At 28.8% G+C, this 23,434-nt stretch overlaps 1 protein-coding gene across 3 annotated transcripts in view; it reads right to left on the minus strand.

Annotated features, from left to right (window-relative positions):
* Positions 1-23,434, minus strand: part of LOC106682814 (lachesin) — a gene marked incomplete at its 5' end in the record, with an annotated part of 178,588 nt that overhangs the window by 28,912 nt on the left and 126,242 nt on the right. Inside the window, 3 exon segments of one of the 3 annotated variants that reach the window (XM_067046819.1) lie at positions 4,139-4,174; positions 13,691-13,840; positions 22,637-22,654. In XM_067046819.1, the coding sequence (XP_066902920.1) occupies positions 4,139-4,174; positions 13,691-13,840; positions 22,637-22,654 (204 nt within the window). 3 annotated transcript variants of the gene reach the window in all.

The raw sequence follows: 23,434 nt of genomic DNA on the forward strand, positions 1-23,434 counted from the left end.
AAGTATATATATAAAGAGATTCAGATAAAATAAAATAAGGGTTTAGTAATAAATCATATAATAAATATTCAACATTAGATATTTATTTAATTTATTCGTTTATTGTTTAATAAATGTTTAATTTAGTATGGAATATTTAATATTATTATTCCGGTTCGGTTTCAAGGTGCAATTATCATAATAATTACTATGCTTGATATTAATTATGAGAGTTGTTTATTAATTAATAATGCCTCCTTTAGTAAAAATCTCTACGTTTAAGTAAATAATTAACAATATAAAACTCTTACCTTTCAGGGACTAAAATATTCCTAGACAAAAGAGGTCAAATTGAATAATTGAATTTAATAGTATTTTAATAATTATTGCAGGAATGAACTTATTAATATAAATTGAAGAAGCTATAATGCATAATATTATTTCTCAAAACAGGCAAATATTTTTAAAAAATCGGTTGGATGATTAGTGGAATTAAAAAAAAATAGTAAATATATATATATACATATATATTAAATAGCTCATTAAGTTATAATTATGTCAGAATTATATTTTTTTGTAAGACGTGAGCGGATTATTTTGTAGTTTAAGGTGATTCTAGCATTATTTATGTTCAGCTTCTAAGGCTGAATATCAGATAGGAAATGTTGAATATTGACCAGTATTCACAACGGTTGGGAAACCATCAGCTTGGATATGTGAAGAATATTCCAGGCTATGGGGAGGAGAGAGAGAGAGGGCTTTGAGGTAGGAGGAGATAAAATATTAAGTCCAGCTTAGGATCCATAGGTGATCTGGAAGCGATATATGGCCTCGGGTCGTTACAGGCGGGGCTTTCGGGTCGGCTTCGATACCTGCCAAAATTCTTGAGAGGCTAATGATTTGGCCAACGAGGATCGACCCATTACAGAAGGAGAAATAGGGAAAAATTACAACTAGGAAACGTAATACTCTAGCTTAAAAAAACCAAAGAATCGATAAAATAATTTCCAAGTTAAAATTTATTTATTTGGCAATGGATTCGTAAAATGATATCAATATCAAAATTCTGATAATATTAAAATTAAAACTTCAATTAGGAGGACATCTTAGCCCAAAAAAACAAACTTAAAAATACTCTGTATGATGAAATAATTTCCAAATATTTTATATGAAATACAAAAAATAATTTTTCCATGTTTTGTCCAGGTGAATCCGTGAATCTGAACCCATTTAACACTGAATTATACATCATAGTCAAAACAGTTTTATTATGGGATGTGCATGGAGAACTAGTGAAAAAAATCTTTTATGTATCTCACACCTTTCATTTACCACCCTTGAAGGCGAACATTTTAAATAAACATTTACTGTTATCATCATCATCATCTGTGGCGCTACGACTCATGAAGAGTCAAGGCCTCCCGCAACTTCGTCCGCCAGTCCTCTCTAATGGTTGCCGCTGCTCTCCAATTGCGGATTCCCAAGATAGACCTGGCATCCGCTGCCACTCCATCCCTCCGGGGTCTTCCTACTCTCCTTGTCCCATATATCCTTTCGTCCAGGATCATCCTACGAATCTGATAATGATTCTAAATACATGGCCTGCCCACCGAAGCCGTCCCACTTTGATCACCTTTACAATATCCGGGTCCCTGTAGAGGCTTGCCAGTTCAGCATTTGTTCTTATCTTCCAGATCCCATCAGCACAAACCGGGCTATAATTTTCCTCAATATTCTCCTCTCGAACCTCAGGAGAAGGGCTTCCTCTGACCTGGGTAATGTCCAGCATTCGGAGGCATAAGTGAGAACTGGTCTCACCAGGGTCTTATACAGCTGTATCTTGGTGTTTTGGGAAATAGCACAGCTCCTGAAATGTTCAGTAAGCCGAATTAGCATTTATTTGCGGAAATAATTCTGCGATGTATTTTTGCTTGAATGTCATTATTCGCGTATACTTGCGATCCAAGATCCAGCTGAACTCCTTCACCCTTTGAAATGAAAATCCTCCAGTAATGAAATGTGATGGTTCTTCACATACAGCTGTGGGCCTGCGTCCATGTATTTGGTTTTTGTTTCGTTAACCTCTAAACCCACCCCATTTATGAAAATCCGTTTATAAGAAATTCTTGTTTAATAAAAGATAAAGCCGTGTTCATATTAATGTTATGAAGTGAGATAGAGTTAGACCAGATGTTGTCTGTTTCCGATTTTTGACGTTATGAAGAGAAGGAACGTACATTTACCAATTGACAACAGCTCTTCTTGTAATAAGTATGTGTATATGTTTTCACAATAACATATGAAAGTCCCTATAAGTGAAAAGGATAGGCGGTTCTATTTTTTTCTTCTTTTATATTTTTTGGATTAGTTTTAATGGCAATTTGCAATTTAATGAGCCCTTGAAACAAAAAAAAATTTTTGATTAAGACATAGGGAACAAAGTTTTCTTGACTTCAAATGATCATGGTTCCATTGCTTTTATAACAATTGAAAATATTAATAAAAATACGTTTTAAATCCATAAATAAAATTATTATTTATGGGATAATAGGACTGATATACTGACTCGATGTACTATTTAGGGTGTTTCCTTCAGGCTATGTAAAGGAGGCGATTCTAGGATCCTGAGATAGTAAATAAAAATCAGGCGCCGTGTAAACACCTCAGAGGGTAAGGCTCTTGTTAGTCCCTTCCCAGTGCCAATGTCGTCAAAAATTATGCTCGTGTTTGTCTCCAATCAGCCAGCGAAAACGTATTGATAGGAATAACATTTTTATTGTAAATCTCCCATAAAGCTAAGTTGTTAAGACAAGACTATGCAAATAAGCAGGGAATTCTGTATAAATAAGAAACAAAATATATTTAAGAAAATCTTCAGTTCACTGCTATCCTATAAATACTATAATCCTATAAACATGTTTTTATTTGTTGGGTTATGTATATATGTATATGTGCATGTACATATATACGTATCTACTGAATCTAGAAGTTGTTTTTTATCTGCTAATGTTTGAAGGACCACCAAATAACAACAAACTTCAAAATTAACACAAAACATTACTTAAGAGTATTACGAGAATTTTGAATTAGAATAGTACACAACTATCTGTATTTGTGGTTGTTAAATATGGGAAGATTAAAAAAATTGGTTACAATCAAGCATTGCGAATAATATTTCTAAAAATGTTCTAAATTTATTATAGTATATTAATTTATTATTTAAGATTCACTGCTGTTTGCCAAATTAGAATGAATTGTATGTTTTATGTGTTCATTTAAATGAAGAAAAAATAGAGATTGTCTTAAATATAGTCAGTGTTTTGTAAATAGGGCATTACTTTTTAGAAGTACTTATTTAGTACCTTACCTAGTATAAGGTAAAAAAAAAAGTTTTTTTGACTGAAGAATCTATATGCTTATATTTTTGGAAGATGGTACATATTATTTCGTGTTTCATAAAGATGAACTAATTATAATAAAATGCATTTGTTATTAAAAGGTAAAAATACGGAAATACACAATTTATTGTATTCACCCTTTTTACAAAACAAAATACAATGCGATAAAAAAAATACATTAATAATAGAACTTTGGTTGTAAAATAATAATAATTGAAAGTTGTAAAAATTGTTATGTACAAGATTAAATATTTAAATATTTTTACATTTCTTTTTTATAAAGAACAATCCGTATAATTTTTTATTTTTCATTATAGCATAGTAGTGAACCGTCATAAAGACTTTATAGCAATATATATATACTGTCTCGAATTTGTTTACACACTAACGTATAACTGGAAAAAGGAAATAAAATATTCAATAATTTGGTCATTCAAAATAACATAATGATAGAGTGAGATATCTGATGTAATAATTAATAATTGGTTAAGAGTCAAAAATAATTTTAAATTTGTGTCGTTATGCAGTTTTATTGTATTACTTTAATGGATTTATACGATTGTATAATTTTAATGTATAAATTAATTTTTCTTACTGTTATTGTTTCCACTTGTCTTTTGTAATTAAATTATTAATAATGAATAAATTTGGTAGGCATAGATTTTTTTTAAAAAATAAGATATTTTCTAAAGTTCGTTTTAATAATATTCCCTTTATTACTTGCTACATTAAGTAGTAAACAGTAAACAAACTAAACCTACCTTTATGTTTTGGGCGAGATGTGGTGTGTGGTAAACCTGAAAACAGTTTGACAATGTTAAAAATTTAACTAGCAAATATTTTTTTAATTCAAGAGAAAATGTAAAATAATATTTCGACTATTATTGGATTAAAGGGTAAATAGATTACAAAATAATAACTATTTTACAATCTAAATATATAATTTTTATTTTCCCTTATTTTTAAAAGACAGTCCTAAATTATTTTTTAATTTTTAAGTTATCAATTGATGAAACAAAATTATCTAAATTTCAATAATTTTAAATACTAATTTATATCAAAATTTATGTAAGGTTTTAAGTTTCATTAGAATAATTCTACTGCATTTGAATGTTAATTGATCTGTTTTTTCAATAGAAAATATTGTTTAGGTTCTAGTTAGGTTCACTTCCATTTCAGAACATGAATGTTTATGAGATGTATCTTGACTGATTTAATTTATCTGAGTTTATCTTTTGATCTATCTGAGTTAACAGATTTAATCAAAATATCCTTTAGCATTGTAGTTGGTTAAGCTATAAAAATGTATTAACAATATCCATATGATATTATTGTTAGCTAGGATAAACAAACTGCTGAAAAGTGTCGTAATTAAAGATGACGTAACTAAGAAAACGAAGGTTAGCTTGTATAAAAGGATAATTCTACCTACCATGCTCTCTAGCTATTTTGGACTACTATAATCTTCAACCACTTAAGTTTATAAATTTTTTAGTTTTATAAAAAAGTTTAAAAACTTCAAGCCTTTTGTTTATCTAAATTTATGACACTTGAACAAAGAGCTGCGGTTTACGTCGTCTTATTTTTTATTTCTCCATCTTTTATTTGAATGATTTATTTTATTGGTAAAATGATGCTTCAAAAATATATTCACCAAAGATACAAATAGTCTGGATAGTTTCAGCGCAAAGAGTAAAGATAATAAAAAGTAATAAGTGGTATAAAAAAAAAAAAAAACCTACGAAGTATAAATACAAAATTTAATTTAATTCAAAATTTTCTTGTACTGTAATAAAGAAATTATTAAATCCGATATAAATAACTATAATCTTAAGGTATGTAGAAAATTCTTCAAATTAAGTAAAAGATTATAACTTTAATTCTTAATTATCTCTTATCTGTCTGTGAAAATTATTAATAAAGTCTTTGTGTATTGACCAATACCTAACTGAATCGTGTATTTTGTCAGTTCTGCAGCTAAGACTCATATGATAAATAAGTTATTTTTCAGGATTATTTCTTGCTTCATTTCACATTGCAGCCGTCTTGAAAAGGCATCTTCAAGGTACCGTTTCAAAATTCTATTCTTCTATATTTTTTTCAATACGGACAGTATATACAAATACATTTATACAATGTTTTAAAAATCTGCATCTATTCTGATTTCATTTCTTACTATTTAAATGCTACAAATACGGTGAGTACTTAGATTGAAATAGCAAGTTTAGTAAAACGGTGTGAGAAAGAGAGAATATAAAAGCTTTTAGAATTAATATTTATTGCGTTTTTTCATGTCTATATTTATTGGATTATAAATTGGATAATCCATTTATCACACTAAAATTAAAAGTGGTTGTTTTTCTCTTGAGAAACAAATTATTAAAAAAAAAAAAATAAGATGGCCCATTTTTCCATGCCAATCCTTCCCCTCTCTCTCATGTTTCTAAAAGGTTGTCGGTTCCTAAAATGGAAGATGGAGAAGAAACGCAAAAGGGTCACTGTACCTGATAAGTACAAAGGATTTCTTTAGGAAAGACATTGCCCTCTTAGCTTTCAACAATGTGAGGATAACAATTTTTATTGTTTAAAACAAATAACCTTGAACTCTGCTAAATTCATTATTTTAAAAAGTTATTTAATGTATTACAGTTTTTAAAAAAACAACTACAGGGATTCTGCAATAAATGTGTGTGGATACCATTCCCGTACTGATTATTCCATTATCTTCTTAAATATCTCGGTGAAAAGTAAAAAAAGTTATTGAAAATTACTCAATTTATCTTCATTCTAACACAAATAAAATTGTAAATTCCTTTCGATTTCCTTTTTTTTTTTCTCTCTAAAAAAACAAATCATTCTTATATCTCCTAATCATATACTAAATCAATGACAAAAATAAAAAAAAGAAAGAGCTCAAAAAATACAGTATCTTTCGGAAGACACGAGAAATCGAGTTAACAAAAACTTCAGTTTATATGTGTTGAGTGGGTGTATATATAAGTGGATGTACTTATACACTTCTATACTTGGGGTTACTAAGACTAAGCCGTACTTACTCCTAAGTACTACAAAGAGAGAATGCCAGATAACCCATAGTGCAATATGGTCTCCTATAACGTGAAAATGCACCCTCTATTCATATGCTCTTGTTTATTCGATTTCAGTCACCTTGTCGAACGGCTCTAGATTGCATTATCGGGAATCAGCTCCTTTGGCAAAGTCTTATTTAATGAAAACCAGAAAACAACATTGAACAAATATTTCTCGTATAAAGAAGTGATTAAGTGCCAGGAATATTTGGGCGTCGATGTCGTTTTAAGAAAAAGAGTTGAGATGGGTAAAATAATAAATGCAAGAAGGGAAAGTGGAGATTACGCAGTATTGTACTTTTATTGCTTAAGTACGACATTAAATATATAGTGAAATATAATTAAAATATATACGAATAATATAATATAATTATTTTTTTGTTATGGCAAATTTCGGATGAATAACACGAGACTGAATGTTAAATATAACAAATTAATATGTTTTGAACCCATTACTTAAATCATAAAAGGCAATTAGGTTCCAAGTTCTTGTAACACTAACTTCGTAACGAGTTTTGGTTCAACAAGCTAGGTCCATTTGTTAAGGATCACTGAACGTTCCGTGACTAAATAGGGAGCGGAAATTACTCGGTCCTGAATCGCACAACAGAAGTAAAATTAAAACCGAGATAATTAACTATAGGTAACATATTGTAATAATTAATATATTAAATAATATATAAAATAAATTAATTAATAATAAATTATATTTATTGATGTGAAATTATACTTAAAATAGTATGATATTTAAATCAATTTATGATGAATATAAATATGGCTGAGAGCGAAAATAAAAAAAGAAGATAAATATTAATGTTAAAAAATCTCTAGAAAATTCTTATACCGTCTTTAACGTCAGGTCTCTCAAATATCAGTAAATATCCTATTTGTCAATATATCATCTTTATATATAACATTTTTTAAAAATATTATAAAATGATATACTTATACTTAGTCTATTCTATTTTAATATTTTAGCAGAATTCGATATATTAATCTATTATAGTACAGTATTAGATTCCTTCCAGTATTAGAAATACATTCCTTAAAACATATAAATATTTTTTTTAATAAATTGAAAAAAAATTAACTTAAATTATGATTAATATTTAAATAAAAAATGAACAGTTTTAAATATAAAAAAATTAAATTCAAAAATGAACGTATTAAACACCTGTAAAAATTAAGTAATTATTTATCAGTTTTATTTCTTATCTTATTATCTCTTCGATCATAAATTAATTGACTAAATTCATATTTCTATATATTTTTGTTTGTTTATCTATACGTACTAAGTCTATGTACTCTGATTTGATCATTTTCGCACTGTGTAGAAATTACGATGAATAGCAACTATTATAGATCACGACAAATTTAATAAAAATCAAAAACAATATAAAATCAATTATAAAATATCTAAATTTGTTTATGTATTAAATTTAAACTGTTTCAACCACAAAAAAAAAGGAAAAAAATGAGCTCTGTCATTCTTGTATGTATTAGATATCACTTTAAAATGCGTTTATAGAAATTAATGTGAAAGTTTAAAAAAAAGTGTCTCATGATTCCACATATCGATAAGAATGAATAAGTATCTCAAAAGCTCCTACTATGTGTAAATGTAATGGTTGTTTATCAGAACAATCATGCTAAATCAGATACCGCGACTGGCTCATTAATCCACCATTGTGTTTTATGCAAATTAGAAGGTTCGTCATTTCTGTAAATTGACAGTCGTTATAATGTTTGGACAAATTATAAATGTGTTCGTTGACGTTAATAATATTCTTAATTAATTATAACAAAATATCAAGAATAATCTTTGATTGAATTAATATTAAATATTAAATTGAATTAACGTTCACATAAAGAAGGAAATGATTCATAAATCGAGTTAGGTACAGGGCATGTAAAGATCCGACTTCAACTTTTTACATCGTATATCAAACACATGATTTAAAATTAATGATTTTTTTTTCTGAGAAATACAATAATACTAATGATGTACAACGCCGTCGAAAGTGGAGGATTTGATGGGAAATACGATATAATAAAACCACAAATAGAGCCAAGGTTACGATAAAAGAAAGTCCGCGTCTCCTCCCCAAAACAGTAACATCCAATGAAAAGGCTAGAAAGAGATATAAAAGGATATACTGGTGACAATTATGCCCATGAAAGTGAGGGAAAAAACTATGGTAAGATAACGGGGAGTAATAGCGGGACATTCACAGGTTGGAAGGCCTAGATACAGGTCCTGCAGAACATCCGCAGGGCAGTGGACAGAGATAGAATACAGTTCTGGCAGAAGAAAAGACATCAGAAGCAGTAGACCAGCTGCGTCAAATTGGTTTGGAGAGTCCAAGAGTGCCTTTCGAAGGATCAACTGAACTAATAAGACCAGAGAGGGCGTTGGAGACACTGGAGCCGAAGCAGCGTTAGAAAGAATACAAGAGAACACATCTAGAAATCCCAGATAAGTTATAGCAAAGGATTTTCAATTGTGTAGTCATGAAATTTTAAGTAGCAATTGAATTCAATGGTTAAAACTGTTAAATAACCAAGACTTTCCACTATTCTCAATTTCATATTACAAATGAGAAAGCTGAGTTTAGCTCAGAAATATGATGATATTCTTAAAAGTAGAATAAAAAAATATTCAAACGTATGCGAAACCAGTTCGCACCAGAAGCTTATCACTCGAATTAGAGTCATTCCATTATGTAAACGGATTCCTCAAAAACCATTACATGCTTTCTGAAATGTATTGGATGTTGGAGAGATGGTGAGGGGCGAAAAATGGAACAAAAAGGAAATGAAGGAAATAAAAGGGAACGATTACAGCGGACCGTGCGACACCAGCGACATGCCAAGCCGTCGTTACAGCTAATGATGACATCAGGCTTACCTAGCGGGTGGGGTAGGGGAAGGCAACACCATTTATATAGGAAAGGATTTCTAAATTGCATCCGTGTTCTAAGACAATAAATTCGGAAGATCTATTGCCTAGATCATCTGACAAGATCATCTGTGACCTGTGGCGGGGTGTGACTTGGCTAGGCATTGCACGGTTAGGTTGTTAAATGAACTCTGTTAGAGAAAAGTTAATCCCAGCTAACCGTTTATTAGCTAACATGGTAATAATGAAGAACCGCTAAAAAAAAAAAAGTTCCATGAATAATATAATTTTTTTAAAATATCTTTATTGAAATTTACAACTGTATATTATATAATAAATTCAATAAAATTTGATCAAATAATATAATAAAATTATTTTAATATTTATGGAAAATTTTAAAAGATTTTCATTTTTTTTTAGTAACTCGAGATGTGCTAATTACTTTATGGTCAACAATCACATGTGATGTAACATCCGAGAAATCGAATAGTTTTAAATAATTACATTTAGGAGGAATATATTTGTCTTTCCTGGTGTTCTTGTAAAAAATAGATGTGTTTAAGTTATTTAATTGATTTGGGGATTCTGTGTCCTCCTTCTCAGCATTTAATTTGTCCCAGGGCTCTTAGCTGATTCACAATATATATTTAATAAACTTTTTGTATACACGTAATACACTTGATTAAGCTTGGTTAATAGGACCATATCTACTAAAGGTTGAAATACACATGGTGTTTCAAATATAAATTAAGTATCTGAAAATTGCTATTGTTTCAAAAGTTTCAATATCCTTCATAAAGAATTAAGGACATAGACAAGACTTGCAAATGTCTATTTTGTTTAATATCTTCACAGGCAATTTGTTATCTTTGATTTATATTTTCAGTTCGGATACTTAGCCCTAAAACACCCCGTATAATTTAAATGCTATTTTTTTTTATGACATGAAGGCAGAGAAAAAAATATACTGTCAAAAAATGTAACATTTAACAGTAATGTAAAGAATGTAAATATCATATATGGGAGCGAATGAGTATTAAATGTAGTTATTTTATTTTTACTTAATTTTCATTACCTTCTATATAAATTATTTTTTTATTATTTAATCAATTTTTAATTCTATCAATTTATATTTTAAACTGTGGTAAGAGAGCCTTATTTCGGATACTTAACATAGAATTAGAAAATCCTAGAATCACCGCGTGGTTTAACTAATCGTGAGGTTTAAAAAAAGCTATATCAGTCACAGTAATGTATTCGTACAAAACTTCAACATAACTATCTCATTTTAAATATAGTGGTACTTGTATAATATTTAGACCAGGAAAGGGTGAGATAAGATTTTGGAATTGACTAACAACAAATAAATAAACAAATAAACTTGACATTTGAAAGCAGCTCTTGAGAGTTTTTGCTATAATATAAGTGTTAGAGGCATCTATATATTATAATAATTTACCTAAATGTTACCAAGAAAAGGTGAATTGTCATAACAAACAAAGCAATGTTTCTTAAACTTCTTTTATCTATCTATCTATTCCTATATACATATATCTATTATAATGTCATACATCATATTATTTAATATATATTTATATTACATAATACGTCCTATAGTATTAAAATATAGCCTATAAAACAACGTGTTCGAGCGGCGATAAAAACCAGAGAAGTTTTTGCTATCAGTTATCAGGGAGAATAATAATTTCTTTATCATAATTTCCAATACATCTTTTCATTTCCACATTGTCTCTAAAATCGGTAAATTAAATAATTTATTCTCAAATAGCCCATTGGCCAAAAACAAACTTATGCGTCTCCCAGGCGAGAAGGCCCAAATAATTATTCCTCCAGGGGCACAAAATAAGAAAAAAAAGAGAAAAGCTCTCGGTGAAGAAAATGCCCTCGGAGAGAGGAAAAAAGAGTTTATTGTCTGTGTCATCTGAGTTTAGTGTCGTAAAGTGTATTCCTCAGCTATCAGCGGCGAGGGTCTCACAAGGCTTTTTGCTCAGCCCCTGCTTTTTTATTTCAATCATTAGTCGGCCACCGGTTTATCGCTGAATAATGGCTTTGTCATTTTATTTCTTCTATAATTCAGGCTGGAAAGAGATATTTTTGAGAACAGAGGGCCAAAGTAGGTATATAAGTAGTTGGAAGTAAACATTTTTTATGTTTTGAACTACAGCAATTATTACAGCATTTAACGATTACCATTAAAAATGTTTTCCCCATAAAACGTTATAGAAGCAAAACATTCAGTTAAAATGAATGATCTTACAATGAGTTTACAACTCCCTTTGAATGGATGCACATAAACTGGATTTTTTAATAAACGTGATTGAATTTAAAAATGTTCTCCATAATTAAAATTGACGCAATTTGTTATTTTTATGAGGTAGAATATTTGTGATATCAAGAATTTGTCTTCTAAGTCTTTTTTTTTTTTTTTAATTTCTCAATTTCATAATAAGGACGAATATAGTAATAACATTTTTGAGACGTTCACTATATGATATGGTCATAATAAATATGAGAGGAAACATTCGTTGGATCCATAACAGGAAATCGTTTAAATAATGATGCTATGAAAATTGTGCGACTAAAAAAAAATTAATAAATGTGATAACCGATGCTACCTTCAGAGGCAAGCACTTTTAATTAAGGTTACCACTATCATAGCCATGGTATGTTAAAACATTAAATATCCCACTACTTTTATATTGGTGATATTTTATTGGCACCATATCGGTGATCTTTTTATTGGCACCATAAAAAGCAATTTTCCAGCTTATTCATTTTATCAATTCCATTTATGCACGTTTGATGTTTGTAGAATCAAATATTTATATTTTCATTCCTGACTGATTTATGTCGATTGACTATTCTAGAGACAATTATAACCGAAAATTGAATAATTAAATCTACATAAATAAATTTGTATTCCTTATAAATAAATTAGTAAAATAGTAATACTAACTGATATTGAATATTAACTAATAAATCAAGAATATTACTATAGAATATAATTCCAAAATTTGGGCTATTCAATTTCGAAGATTTCTTTGTTTTAGTTCTCTTTATTTTTTTGCTTATTAATAATAAAAATAATTTTTTAATTTATAACATAAAAATGTAGTTTGAGGTGTATAAATAGTTAATATATTAAATCCACATATGAAAATTTTAGAAACTTAGTGAAATATGGAATTGACTTGAAAAACCTTTTAAGCTAAATACCGTATTTCTGGTAATGATCTAATTAGTTGTTTATTAGATATTTTTTATTATAACTCCACTAGTGAAAACGGTGTATCTAGGAGTGGGAGAGTGAGGTGGGTCTGACAAGCTCACTTCATAAAAAGACTGCTGAAGAAAACTGCAAATGCTTACTTCTACAGGTGAAATAGGACATAAAAAAATAATAAAAAATGGTTCGTTGAAGAAACTTAGTAAAAACATTCCGTGTATTAAAATTTTATATTATTGGATATCAGGAATATAATTATTGTATTTATTATGCAAATTATAAATTAAAATAAAATTCGAACAAAACTGTCCTTTGCACTTCTTAGTTGCTTTTATTTCGTAACTATTGTAAGACAATTATATGATTGTTAATTCGTGTTATATCAATAATAGGGGACTGTTGATTTATTATTGTGAAAAATTAACAATTTTGGTGCCTTCATTTCCATGGGTCTGCAGGCACCCGCTATTTCGTTCGGTCATGCGGCATTGTTTCTACAGCTATTGAAGGAGCAAATTAGTCGTTACTTTAGTTTCCTATCTGCCACATTTTTAAAATTATGACAGATTTAAATTCTACTATATGTACTGAATTACCAAAATGTGTTAAATTTTATTCTGATTAATTTTTTTCATGAATGTAATTGTAATTATTTTTTGGGGGATTTTCGCGTATATTTTCTTAAACACTTGTTAAATAGAACTTTAGTGTTCTAATCATGCTTAATACTTCATTACTCTATTTCAAAACAATTATTTCATATAATTTTTATGGACCGTTTAATTTTATTTTGGTATCACATTCTCTTCAACTACTCTGAAAAATAGTGGAAGAAAAGGAAATAAGTGTCAACTGTAATTCCTTGTGAACGTGAGTAATTTAGAATCATATGCAATAAGTTATATTAAAACAATCTCATATGCCCAAATATGATTGTTATTAAATATAAATGTTGTATAATTCATGCAAAGTACAAGTTTAATGATATTTATAACGCTTTGTGTATGTATACAATTAATCTGAATACAAATAATATCCAAAAACAAACTGACAAAGGAAAATAATGAAATCTACTTACTATATACTTTAATTGTGCCATCAGTATCACCCAAAGAGTTCTTAGCAACACACTTGTAGGACCCATAGTCTTGCTCACTCACTGCTCGTATTGTAAGCTTCATGTGCACTTTGTATGCGTTGTCCACTAGAACTGGCTCGTATTTAGCACCTTGAATACAATGATAATGATCATTAAATTATTATAGAATGAGGGTTGAAAAATTAATATAATGACAGAGAATAATTTTGTAGAATATTGTCTATGTTTATGTGTATTATAGGCCTACTAACCGGTACGCCTGGCATTCGTTCTTGGTTCAATCATATTTATTTACATTTTACTGAAATCAAATTACGTAACTTTTCGGGTTAGCAAAAGGTTCGGAGTCAAAAGGGCTCTTATCAAGCTATACCAAAAAAAAAAAAAATCATGCGACAATCAAGTAACATAAAACATATATATATATATATATATATATATATATATAGGACCTAGTTTATAAAATATGTGACTAGCAATGCTCCTTTATTAAAAAAATAAATAAATGCTATCAATTATTTAAGAGCAATCGATTCTTTAAGTGATTAGTTTTATTTTATGCCTATAAGATAAAGTTTGTTATTATAGTCATTTTTAATTTATATGTAACAGCAGTACTGCGGAAGCAGTGTGTGGAATATCCGCTGCGCACATCCTGCTAGAAATTTTAATTTTTTAGTGCATATGTAATTTTTATAAAAATGAAACTGGAATTTGAAAAAAATCAATAAAACAACTTTTTGTAAATTAGCATTGAATAAAGTTTGTATTTGGAAGGTATATTTATGAAAGGATTGAAAATGAGATGATTATTTCAGATAAATGCCTATATTAAACTGATCAAATGTTAATAAAAGACATCTAATGAAGAAAAAGTTGACTGAATAGAAATTTGAAGCAAACAAAGAAATAATAAATTCAAATGAAATATGCCAAAATGAGAATACATTGAAGCTTTTTTAAAGATATTATACATTAAGAAAGAAAATTGGAAAATTTTTTATATTTCATATATTAAAATAAAATTTTCCCGATACTATACTGATACACAAGAATAAAACTTGCTACAGTTTTAATTTTCAGATTCATAATTCATACTATCCATATTATTTCTGAATTAGTGAAATGGTGGCCGATTGGTTATGAATACCAGTTTGGGAGGGTAAAAGGTTTTTATTTTTTGGGAATTTTATGATGTCACTAAGTCACTTACTTTTTTCAGGCTCTCCCAATTAATTGAAATTAAATGTACACCTAAACGTGCGATATTGTTTATATTTATATTTCTTATTAGATATATCTTAGGAATATTTATTACTTCCATTCATTGTCGCAAATATTATTCAAGTAATAATAATACATCTATTGATAGTTTAAAAATGAAGGCTTACACAGAACACCTACTCAAGTGTTCAACAGATCGTTTCATAACCGATATTTGCCTCTCTGGCATTATATTACTTCTATCATATTTCACTCTGATACCCTTTCCACTTTCAAAAACCGCCTATTCCATAATTGTCTACTCTACCGATTTCTGATGTAAAGTAGACAGATGTTACTTATCTTTAGCCATATGATAAGTAACATATGAATATTATACATTCCTTTCATTTTTTTTAATGTATTGATTTTAAAAGTTAATTCAATTTTAATTACAATATTTTTTTAATTTTTATTTCTTTCACTCAAATTTTCTGAATCCTACCTTTAAATGCATGTAGTATTATACCCTGTACTAAATAAGCATTTATTATTATACTGCCAGTCATGAAGAACCACTTTAAGTAAAAAATCAATAAATTTATAAAATGATTAGTTCCTTCATTTATTCTTGATAAATAATTTTATTAATAGTTTCTTTGCGCATTTCGTTAATAAAGAACACAATAAAATTGTTAGAAATCACCCGAGTAGTGGAGGAATAATCCAGGAGATAGGAGTATTATTTAGAAAGTTGAAGTTGGGATTGGAGGACTATGGCTATCAGAGAATGGCGTAATCAACCGACTTAAACAATCCAGTAATTAGAGGAGTTGGTTGACACATCTCACTGGGACTCTGGGGTAATGCCCATTGTCTTTCTACCAGTTCCCCTTCTACTATCCACAATTCAAATTAGGTTAGCCAGTTTGAATAGTAATCTCTATTTAAATTTTGGACCTGGGATGTAGTTTGTAACGGCATTCCAATCACAGTCATTGAATAAGGGTAGTGATCAAAGGAAGATTTGGTCTGTTACAATCCATACAAAAAAAAAAAAAATAGTTTCATACTTCAAGTTTCTGCGAATACTAAAAAAGTAAAGGGTGAAAATAAATTTTATTTATTGATAAATATTACAATCTGGGCAATAAGTAATAGTGATAACTGATTATATTCATACTAAAATAAAATAATATAAAAATAAAAAAAATTGGAAAAAAATAAATAAAATCTGTGTCTAACTGTGTACAAACAGAAGGATGAAGAAAATGAATACAATAAAACTATGTAAATGAAAAAATAAATCATTAAAATAATCACCAATCGCATTTACACTCTTATATTCTGAAAAGATAATTAAAATTTCATCCATTTATTTATTTTTTCAGACAATAATTTTGGTTTATGCCTGTTCCATATAAAGTTTCACTAATGTAAACAACTTTAAACAAAAATACAAATAATCCAAAACAAATGCCTTACAATTGTTAACAACTATGCATATCACACTAAAATAACTAACTTGTATTCAAAATTAGATATAGGCACCGTACATAAATGCATTTACAAACTAACTAATAATTTCTTTCGATTTAACCTACCCTTTCCATGTTGTTTTATAACTGAAATAGAAATTTATAAACAACGAACCGTAGAAATGAGTTTCTTAACACACACTGCTTTTCTTTAACATTATTTATGAAAATCTTAATTTTATTTCGAATCATTTTTTTTTCTCTAAGTCACTTATAAGACAAATGTAAAACATACATTAGTATTAAAAAAGGAGTAGTAGCATTTTTTAAAAAATATTCATGTAAGGAGTACAACCAAACATAATGTTACTCGAAATTCCAAATAAAAGAAGGCAGTAGTTGAGCCGGCCCAGGGAATATATGGATATATAATTTTAATTAATCGGGAGTATTAATTAAGATTCATTTAATACGCAGTAATATAACAAGTGTATATAAGTGGCTATTAAAATTTTGTAAACTTTATTTTATATTTATGTATGTATGTATGTATATAAATTGAAGACATAAATCTTCTTACAAAGTTAAAAATATTGTAAGTATTTACTTAATTTATATACTCATATCTTACAATCTAAATTTAAACTAAATTTATTTATAACTTAATTAAACTATTAGTGAACATATAATGTAGGAAAGGAAATAGGATATTTACATATAAAAAATTCATGCACTAGCTATCAAGATGTTTTGATGCAAAATATATTGAAGATAATTAAGGAATCTGAAAATGAACAATGATTTAATTTATAAATCTAATTTTTATTGATTTAAAAAACTTAATTTCTAGTTATATTTTTTGGAATTCAATATTGAATGGAGTCAACGGTTTACACTTGTCAGAATTTTAATCTACTATTAATAGAAACTAGAAAGGAGAGTTTTCATTTAGTCTAGAGCAATTCAAGTTATTTATGGGAGCACTTAGTTTAACTAAGGGAGTAGTCTGAGCAATATAACGCTCCTTTAAGGAGACAATACGACATTTGAGAAATATCTAATCCGACTCTCATCGAAATCAAAATTTTCCAAACAAAGTCTTTCTACTTAATATAAAAGAGGGAAATTTTTCATTAAAATCTATTCAATTCATTATTAAAAATGAAATGTGAATACATTTTTTAAATTTTATATCAAGATATTTTATCAAAAATATATTGTTTACAATGACAACTATGATGAAATTTATTGGATAATAAGTATTTTAATACTTTCTTTGCACAATTTTGTTATTGTAAATAATATATGCATGTGGAACCAACGAGCATTATCTACCATAAATTTACGAAAAGTTTTTACATAATGGAATGAAAATAAATTCATTTTTAGTTTTAGTTTGATGTTTATCCCATCCTCTACACCGTCTATACAGCTGACATCCCAACAACTCCTAACACTATCCATACCACGTATGCTGATGACACATGTGTGCTCACAGTTAGTAATAACCCTTTGATTGCATCCCGAATTCTCCAGTCCCATATCACAACCCTCGAAGAATGGTGTCGAAATTGGAGGATAAAAATAAATCCCATCAAATCACATTTACTCTTAGTCGTAAACCTGCCGACTGCCCTACAGTATACTTTAATAATGTAGTTCTTACCCCTGTAGAACAGATTCGTTATCTTGGACTACACCTTGACAAACGACTAACCTGGAATCCTCACACAAGACTGAAAGACAGGAAACTGCATGCAGTTTCCGACTATTACAGCACTTACTAGACAAACGGTCTGAACTTCCAATTCATTACAAAAGACTGATCTACATGACAATAATAAGGCCCATCTGGACATACGGAGTTGAGCTTTGGGGCTCCACTAAACCTTCGAATTCCTCTCGTATCCAATCCTTACAATCCAAAATCCTTCGTAAAATCCTCAATGCTCCTTTTTTGTTACTATTAAAGACCTAAATGTTCCTTATGTAACCGATCTAGCCCGAACCCGATATCATTCCTTACATTATAAACTCCCTAACCACCCAAACCCACTAGTTTCTAACCTTGCTTCCTCTTCCATTCCTGGCAATCCTCCGAGGCGCCTGAAAAGAAGATGGCCTCGTGACCTTATATTGTAAAATGTTTTTAGAGTTCTACTACTGGGTAGTTTCTCTACATGCTGTGTCATATCATTATCATTATGTCATTGTGATCAAATTTACTTGTTGTATTTTTATACTACAATTGTAAATATCAATAAAAAAAAAGTTTGATGTTTTGATGATATATATATCATTATGAAACAAATTTTTGGTAGTAGACCTGAGAAATTAATTTTACGGTTTTCTAATAGGCAGATCACATCCTTTGTGTAGCAGTCCACTGCACAAAGGCTCCATTGACAGTATTACTTGTTACAGAATCCTTTGTCACAATGCAACGGCAAGTAACCATTATCCCCGCGGTTATTGCCTAAACAACTGAGACAGGAGTTAATTAGCCAATGAACGAAGCAGAGAGGATCCGGTGGGCAAGGCTATCAAATGATCCTTCGCCTTAGCTCGACCTGGAGGTTCCAGCGAGGGCTTCTGGAAGGTCCTTTGAGTAACCGGCGCGTGCCATGGCTAACCACCTTATCCTCTAATAGAATTAGCTGGGACCTCCTTAGCCCGCCTGCAGAGGGGGCGATATTGCTCAGGACACTGGGTGGAGTCACTGATGATGGCAATTGTCTTCTATGGCCAGTTCAAGATAACTGCGGTCCTCGCTGTATTAGGGTCAGGGCGTAACTAGCCCTTTTGCTAGGCAATGACAGTAAAAACTTAATTTCAATTTTAAATTCAATAAAAGTCCAGAAATACAACGCGCATTATCTCCGCATATCGAGCCATGTAATTAGTACTACAATTCACCTATACTGTAAATTAAAAAAAAAAACCGTAAGATGCTATTTAGAATTACAACTTTTAATTTTAAACTATATATGAACCTGTTCTTGACATGTGGACATCCTTGCTACTAAAACTTTGTTAAATGTTAAAATCTCTAGAGCATTTTAAGAATCGATAAATGATCAATAATCAATATTTTGACAGAAAAGAATCTGTTGGAATGATAAAAATAACATTAACTTAAATATTAATTTGTTTTCCCACCTTAACTTCACTATTTTATCCTTCTATCCTATTTTATGGTAAAATTACAACATAACTGTGCTTAATTAATTTATTTTCTTTTTGTTAAATGTATATGAGACTAATTAATCTCTATTGTGTTTTAGTTTTTGACCTGAAGGCAAGATAGAAGGATAAGAATACAGTATAAATGTTAATAAAGGTTCGACGGAATTTCCGAATATTAAAAAACCATGTAAACTTCACAATTTTGATTTAAAAATGTTTCCACCTATTTTTAATTTAAAAATTTTCTTTATATATCCTATAAAACCGATTTCAATCGACAAGTGATGCCGAATTTTATTTAAAATGTAGTAAAACAACAAATTAGTAAGAGTACACATTGTAATAAAATTAGAAGAGTTTTGTTTTTTCAATTCTTGTTATTTTGACCAAAATAAAGATACAATAAACAAGAAAAAATTATTTTGTTTTTTTTATCACAAGAAACTAGGCAGAGGGTTAATATGATAAAGTTTCGTGATTAAAAAATCTTATTTTTTAAAAATTTCTAAATGCTTGCCTAAATCATAGAAAAAAAATGGAATATCCAAGTAAATCATATAACCCTAGATATATACAAGTTATAAATATGTAAGTAATTTCACTAAGAGTAAATATCAATAGTTGAGGTAGAGATATTTTTACAAAAATATTATTCAATACTACGAACCTCACGTTATTTACTCAATCCTTTGTGAAGATATTTAAGGGTTTTCCATGAAAACCTCTTTTCTCCACACTAACTTTAGAATCTAGGATGACTTTCATATAAGATAAGGATTAATGTGTGGGATAAGATAGCTTCGTCAAACCATCATAATAGTTATAGGACAGAGGTAAAAATAAATAAGATTCAAAAATACTCGGTAGAACCTAATACAATGGTACGAACATGCAAATTTAAATCCATAGCCTCATGTTTTCAGCTTTTCAACGATTCAAAGCTTTCACTTTGGTGAAGATAGTTTATTTCGAAGATATATTGTGGTTAGGTGCTCAAAAAGTATTAGATACCTACAACAGTACGAATTCTTGATACTTTCCTCTGGTTTTCTTATTTTGTATACAGAGGGTTTTATTAAGATTTTTTCCTAACTGGATTACTAATAGAAACAATAGTGATAGTCGTTTGGAATGTATTTTATCGTTTGTCCAAAATTTTTACTTTTTATTTATCCTAATATTTTTTTTAATGGATATAAAAACAGAACGATAAGTAAAAAATAAAGTGATAATGTTTGAGAGAAATGTTATAAAAACTTTAATTTTTTTCATACGTTGTAATACAGCAAACATTTCAAAAAATCAAATGAAAATGGAAAAATAAATCTACCAACTGAATTTGTTTTGACAACTAACAGGCTTGACAAATACACCAAAAGAAACGCGATTTTATTTTATTTTTTTCATCCATAATTCAAATATGATAAACAACTTTCACATATTAATTTAATTTTGAAGCATTATTGTCTCTGAGCATGTTAAAAAAAAATGCATCAAGTCAAAAATGAATGTTTTGGTTTCAACCGCTGTTTTCAGTTGTTTCAACTATCTAGTCTTTTTTTGAGTAAAACATAAGTATTGTCGGTTGAGTGAGAAAATACGCTTAGGGAGAAACTGACATTAAGTATCTAGACAGTCAGGAAGAATAGCATTTTTAATCCTTTCTTGTCGTTTTTTGATTTATAAAATTTACGTAATAAAATTCAAAATCGTAGATTTACAATGGTGAAAAATATTTCAAATTAACTGGCTCACTGATTGGCGAATTCATTCGCTGAATCAAAATTTTAAGCTGTACCTAGTTTTTAGTTAGGAGTTTTAGGTTGTCGTAAATTATTATTTTATCAATAAATTCACACCATAGTGGTAGTAAAAATCTCAAATAAGGACATTTTTACATGTCTCAAGGAAGTAGGTACTCAAAGGAAGCAAACGTCTTTTCTTTTTTTTTTCTTTCTCTTGAGTAATTCTTTGAAATGCTCTATAGAATCTAAAGTTAAACTTAAATGAATGACCACTAAAATATTTTCATTAAAGAATTTCCTTAATCAGCGATTCGTAAAGTTATACAGAGCATAGCCTCATAAGTTATATATTTCATTTTTAATTTTAAAAGTCTTCATTTACCTTCCACTAAAGATAGTTAAACATTAAATTATAAAATAAAAAAAACTGCCTTTTGTAAGTATAAAATTGAGTTGCCTCAAAATTTTTCAAACATTTTTATATTTTTTGGAGATAAGATAATACAAATAATGGCCGTAAACAATTTAATACCTGAGACTGTTTCAAAAATCCCTTTTATCTAATCAGCAACAGATTCCTTAATAAGTTAAAGAACTTTCATTTATCAAATTTAGTTTCTGATTTTTTTCCTTTCTTCAATAAATGATATTTAATTCGGCATGATGCAAATACCTATCAGCCAAAAATGTGATAAAATACAACTAATAATTAGTCAAAAGTATTTCGAGATTATTTCATTTCTTTTAAGGAAGTTATATTCGGCAAATTTATTGTTCTGTTTATCTATTTATTCCTTATTAAGTTCAGCGTAGCTGAGATAGATGATGAAAATTGAGGATAAAAACAAATAGAAAACAGAGAACAAGACAAAATGTGATAACGTTCTCCTAGAACATGCCTTTTTAGGTTCGTTATATCCGAAAAATGTTGTCCGATCAACTTTTTTCTCATTTTATAACTAATAGTAAAAATAGTTCAATTTAACTCTGCTAAATAAATTCAATTCATTAAGAAATTAGAATTTTCTGGGCAACATTTTTAGGCATTTTTGAAATTGATTATAAAATTTAAAAAATATTACAATATATAGAGAGGCATGCAGTGCAATAGAAGAAGGAGAAAATGAAATAGGTAGGGCGTTGTCTTACAAACGATTTATAACCTCAGTAAAAAAATAAAAAACATCTACATGCGACTACTGGACATCAGTTTCAAATGGTTTTGAAGAATATTGTAAAATTTGGATGGCATAAAGTAAATTTGTCGAGAATTTTAGTGAAATAAATATATCAATCTGTCTCTATATACTCACCGATTACATGCTTTTGGCCTGTAAAAGAGAACAATGTGTAAATATGTTAAAACTTAGAATGTAACAAAATATATAGGTGTGAAAAATGTGACAAGAATAGCAGTCTTCGGGCGTCATGTCAGGCGGGTTAGTATTAAACACTAAAGGTAACCGTTCTTTCACAAAAAAGTTAATCTATCAGCTATTGATAAATATTTGATATTCAGATTAAAAAATGCAGTTATACAAATAGCCCACCCTTTCCCTCTAAATCCTAAATAAATAGAAAACGGATAAAACAAGATAGAAACGAAAAAAAATTATATGTTAAATCATCGAACACTTTTTATACAGTATTTTCCAGTATATCTTTCCCCATGAAAAAAACTAATTGTTTAATGTTTACACTGCGTTAGTTAAGGAATGGTTTATGATACATCAAAACGTATCATCTTTTACCAATTAAAATTTAATAACCACAGTACCACCATGGTTTTCAAATAACAGAAATATTTATTGCAATGCAATTTAATCTTACCTTTAAGTTCTTAACTATATGTGAATATTTGTATAACAAAAATGTAATATATCAAACATCAAAACAAAAAAATCAAAACATAATCAATTCGTATTTTCAAAATGGAGAATTTGTGATTTACAGTAAATATCACTTGGTTTGTAAACCAAAGATTAACACCATCCTTTAGTTATTCATAGGTTGGCATGTAGGTGGTTTTGCCAGGAGATAAATTAGTTAAGAATTATTTAATCAACATCAAAAACCTTCAAATTTGATTATCCTACCTTCTATTATTGATT

The sequence above is a fragment of the Halyomorpha halys genome, unplaced genomic scaffold (genome assembly GCF_000696795.3).
Source record: "Halyomorpha halys isolate HHAL.00 unplaced genomic scaffold, Hhal_1.1 Scaffold442.1, whole genome shotgun sequence".
In the NCBI taxonomy this organism is placed as follows: domain Eukaryota; kingdom Metazoa; phylum Arthropoda; class Insecta; order Hemiptera; family Pentatomidae; genus Halyomorpha; species Halyomorpha halys.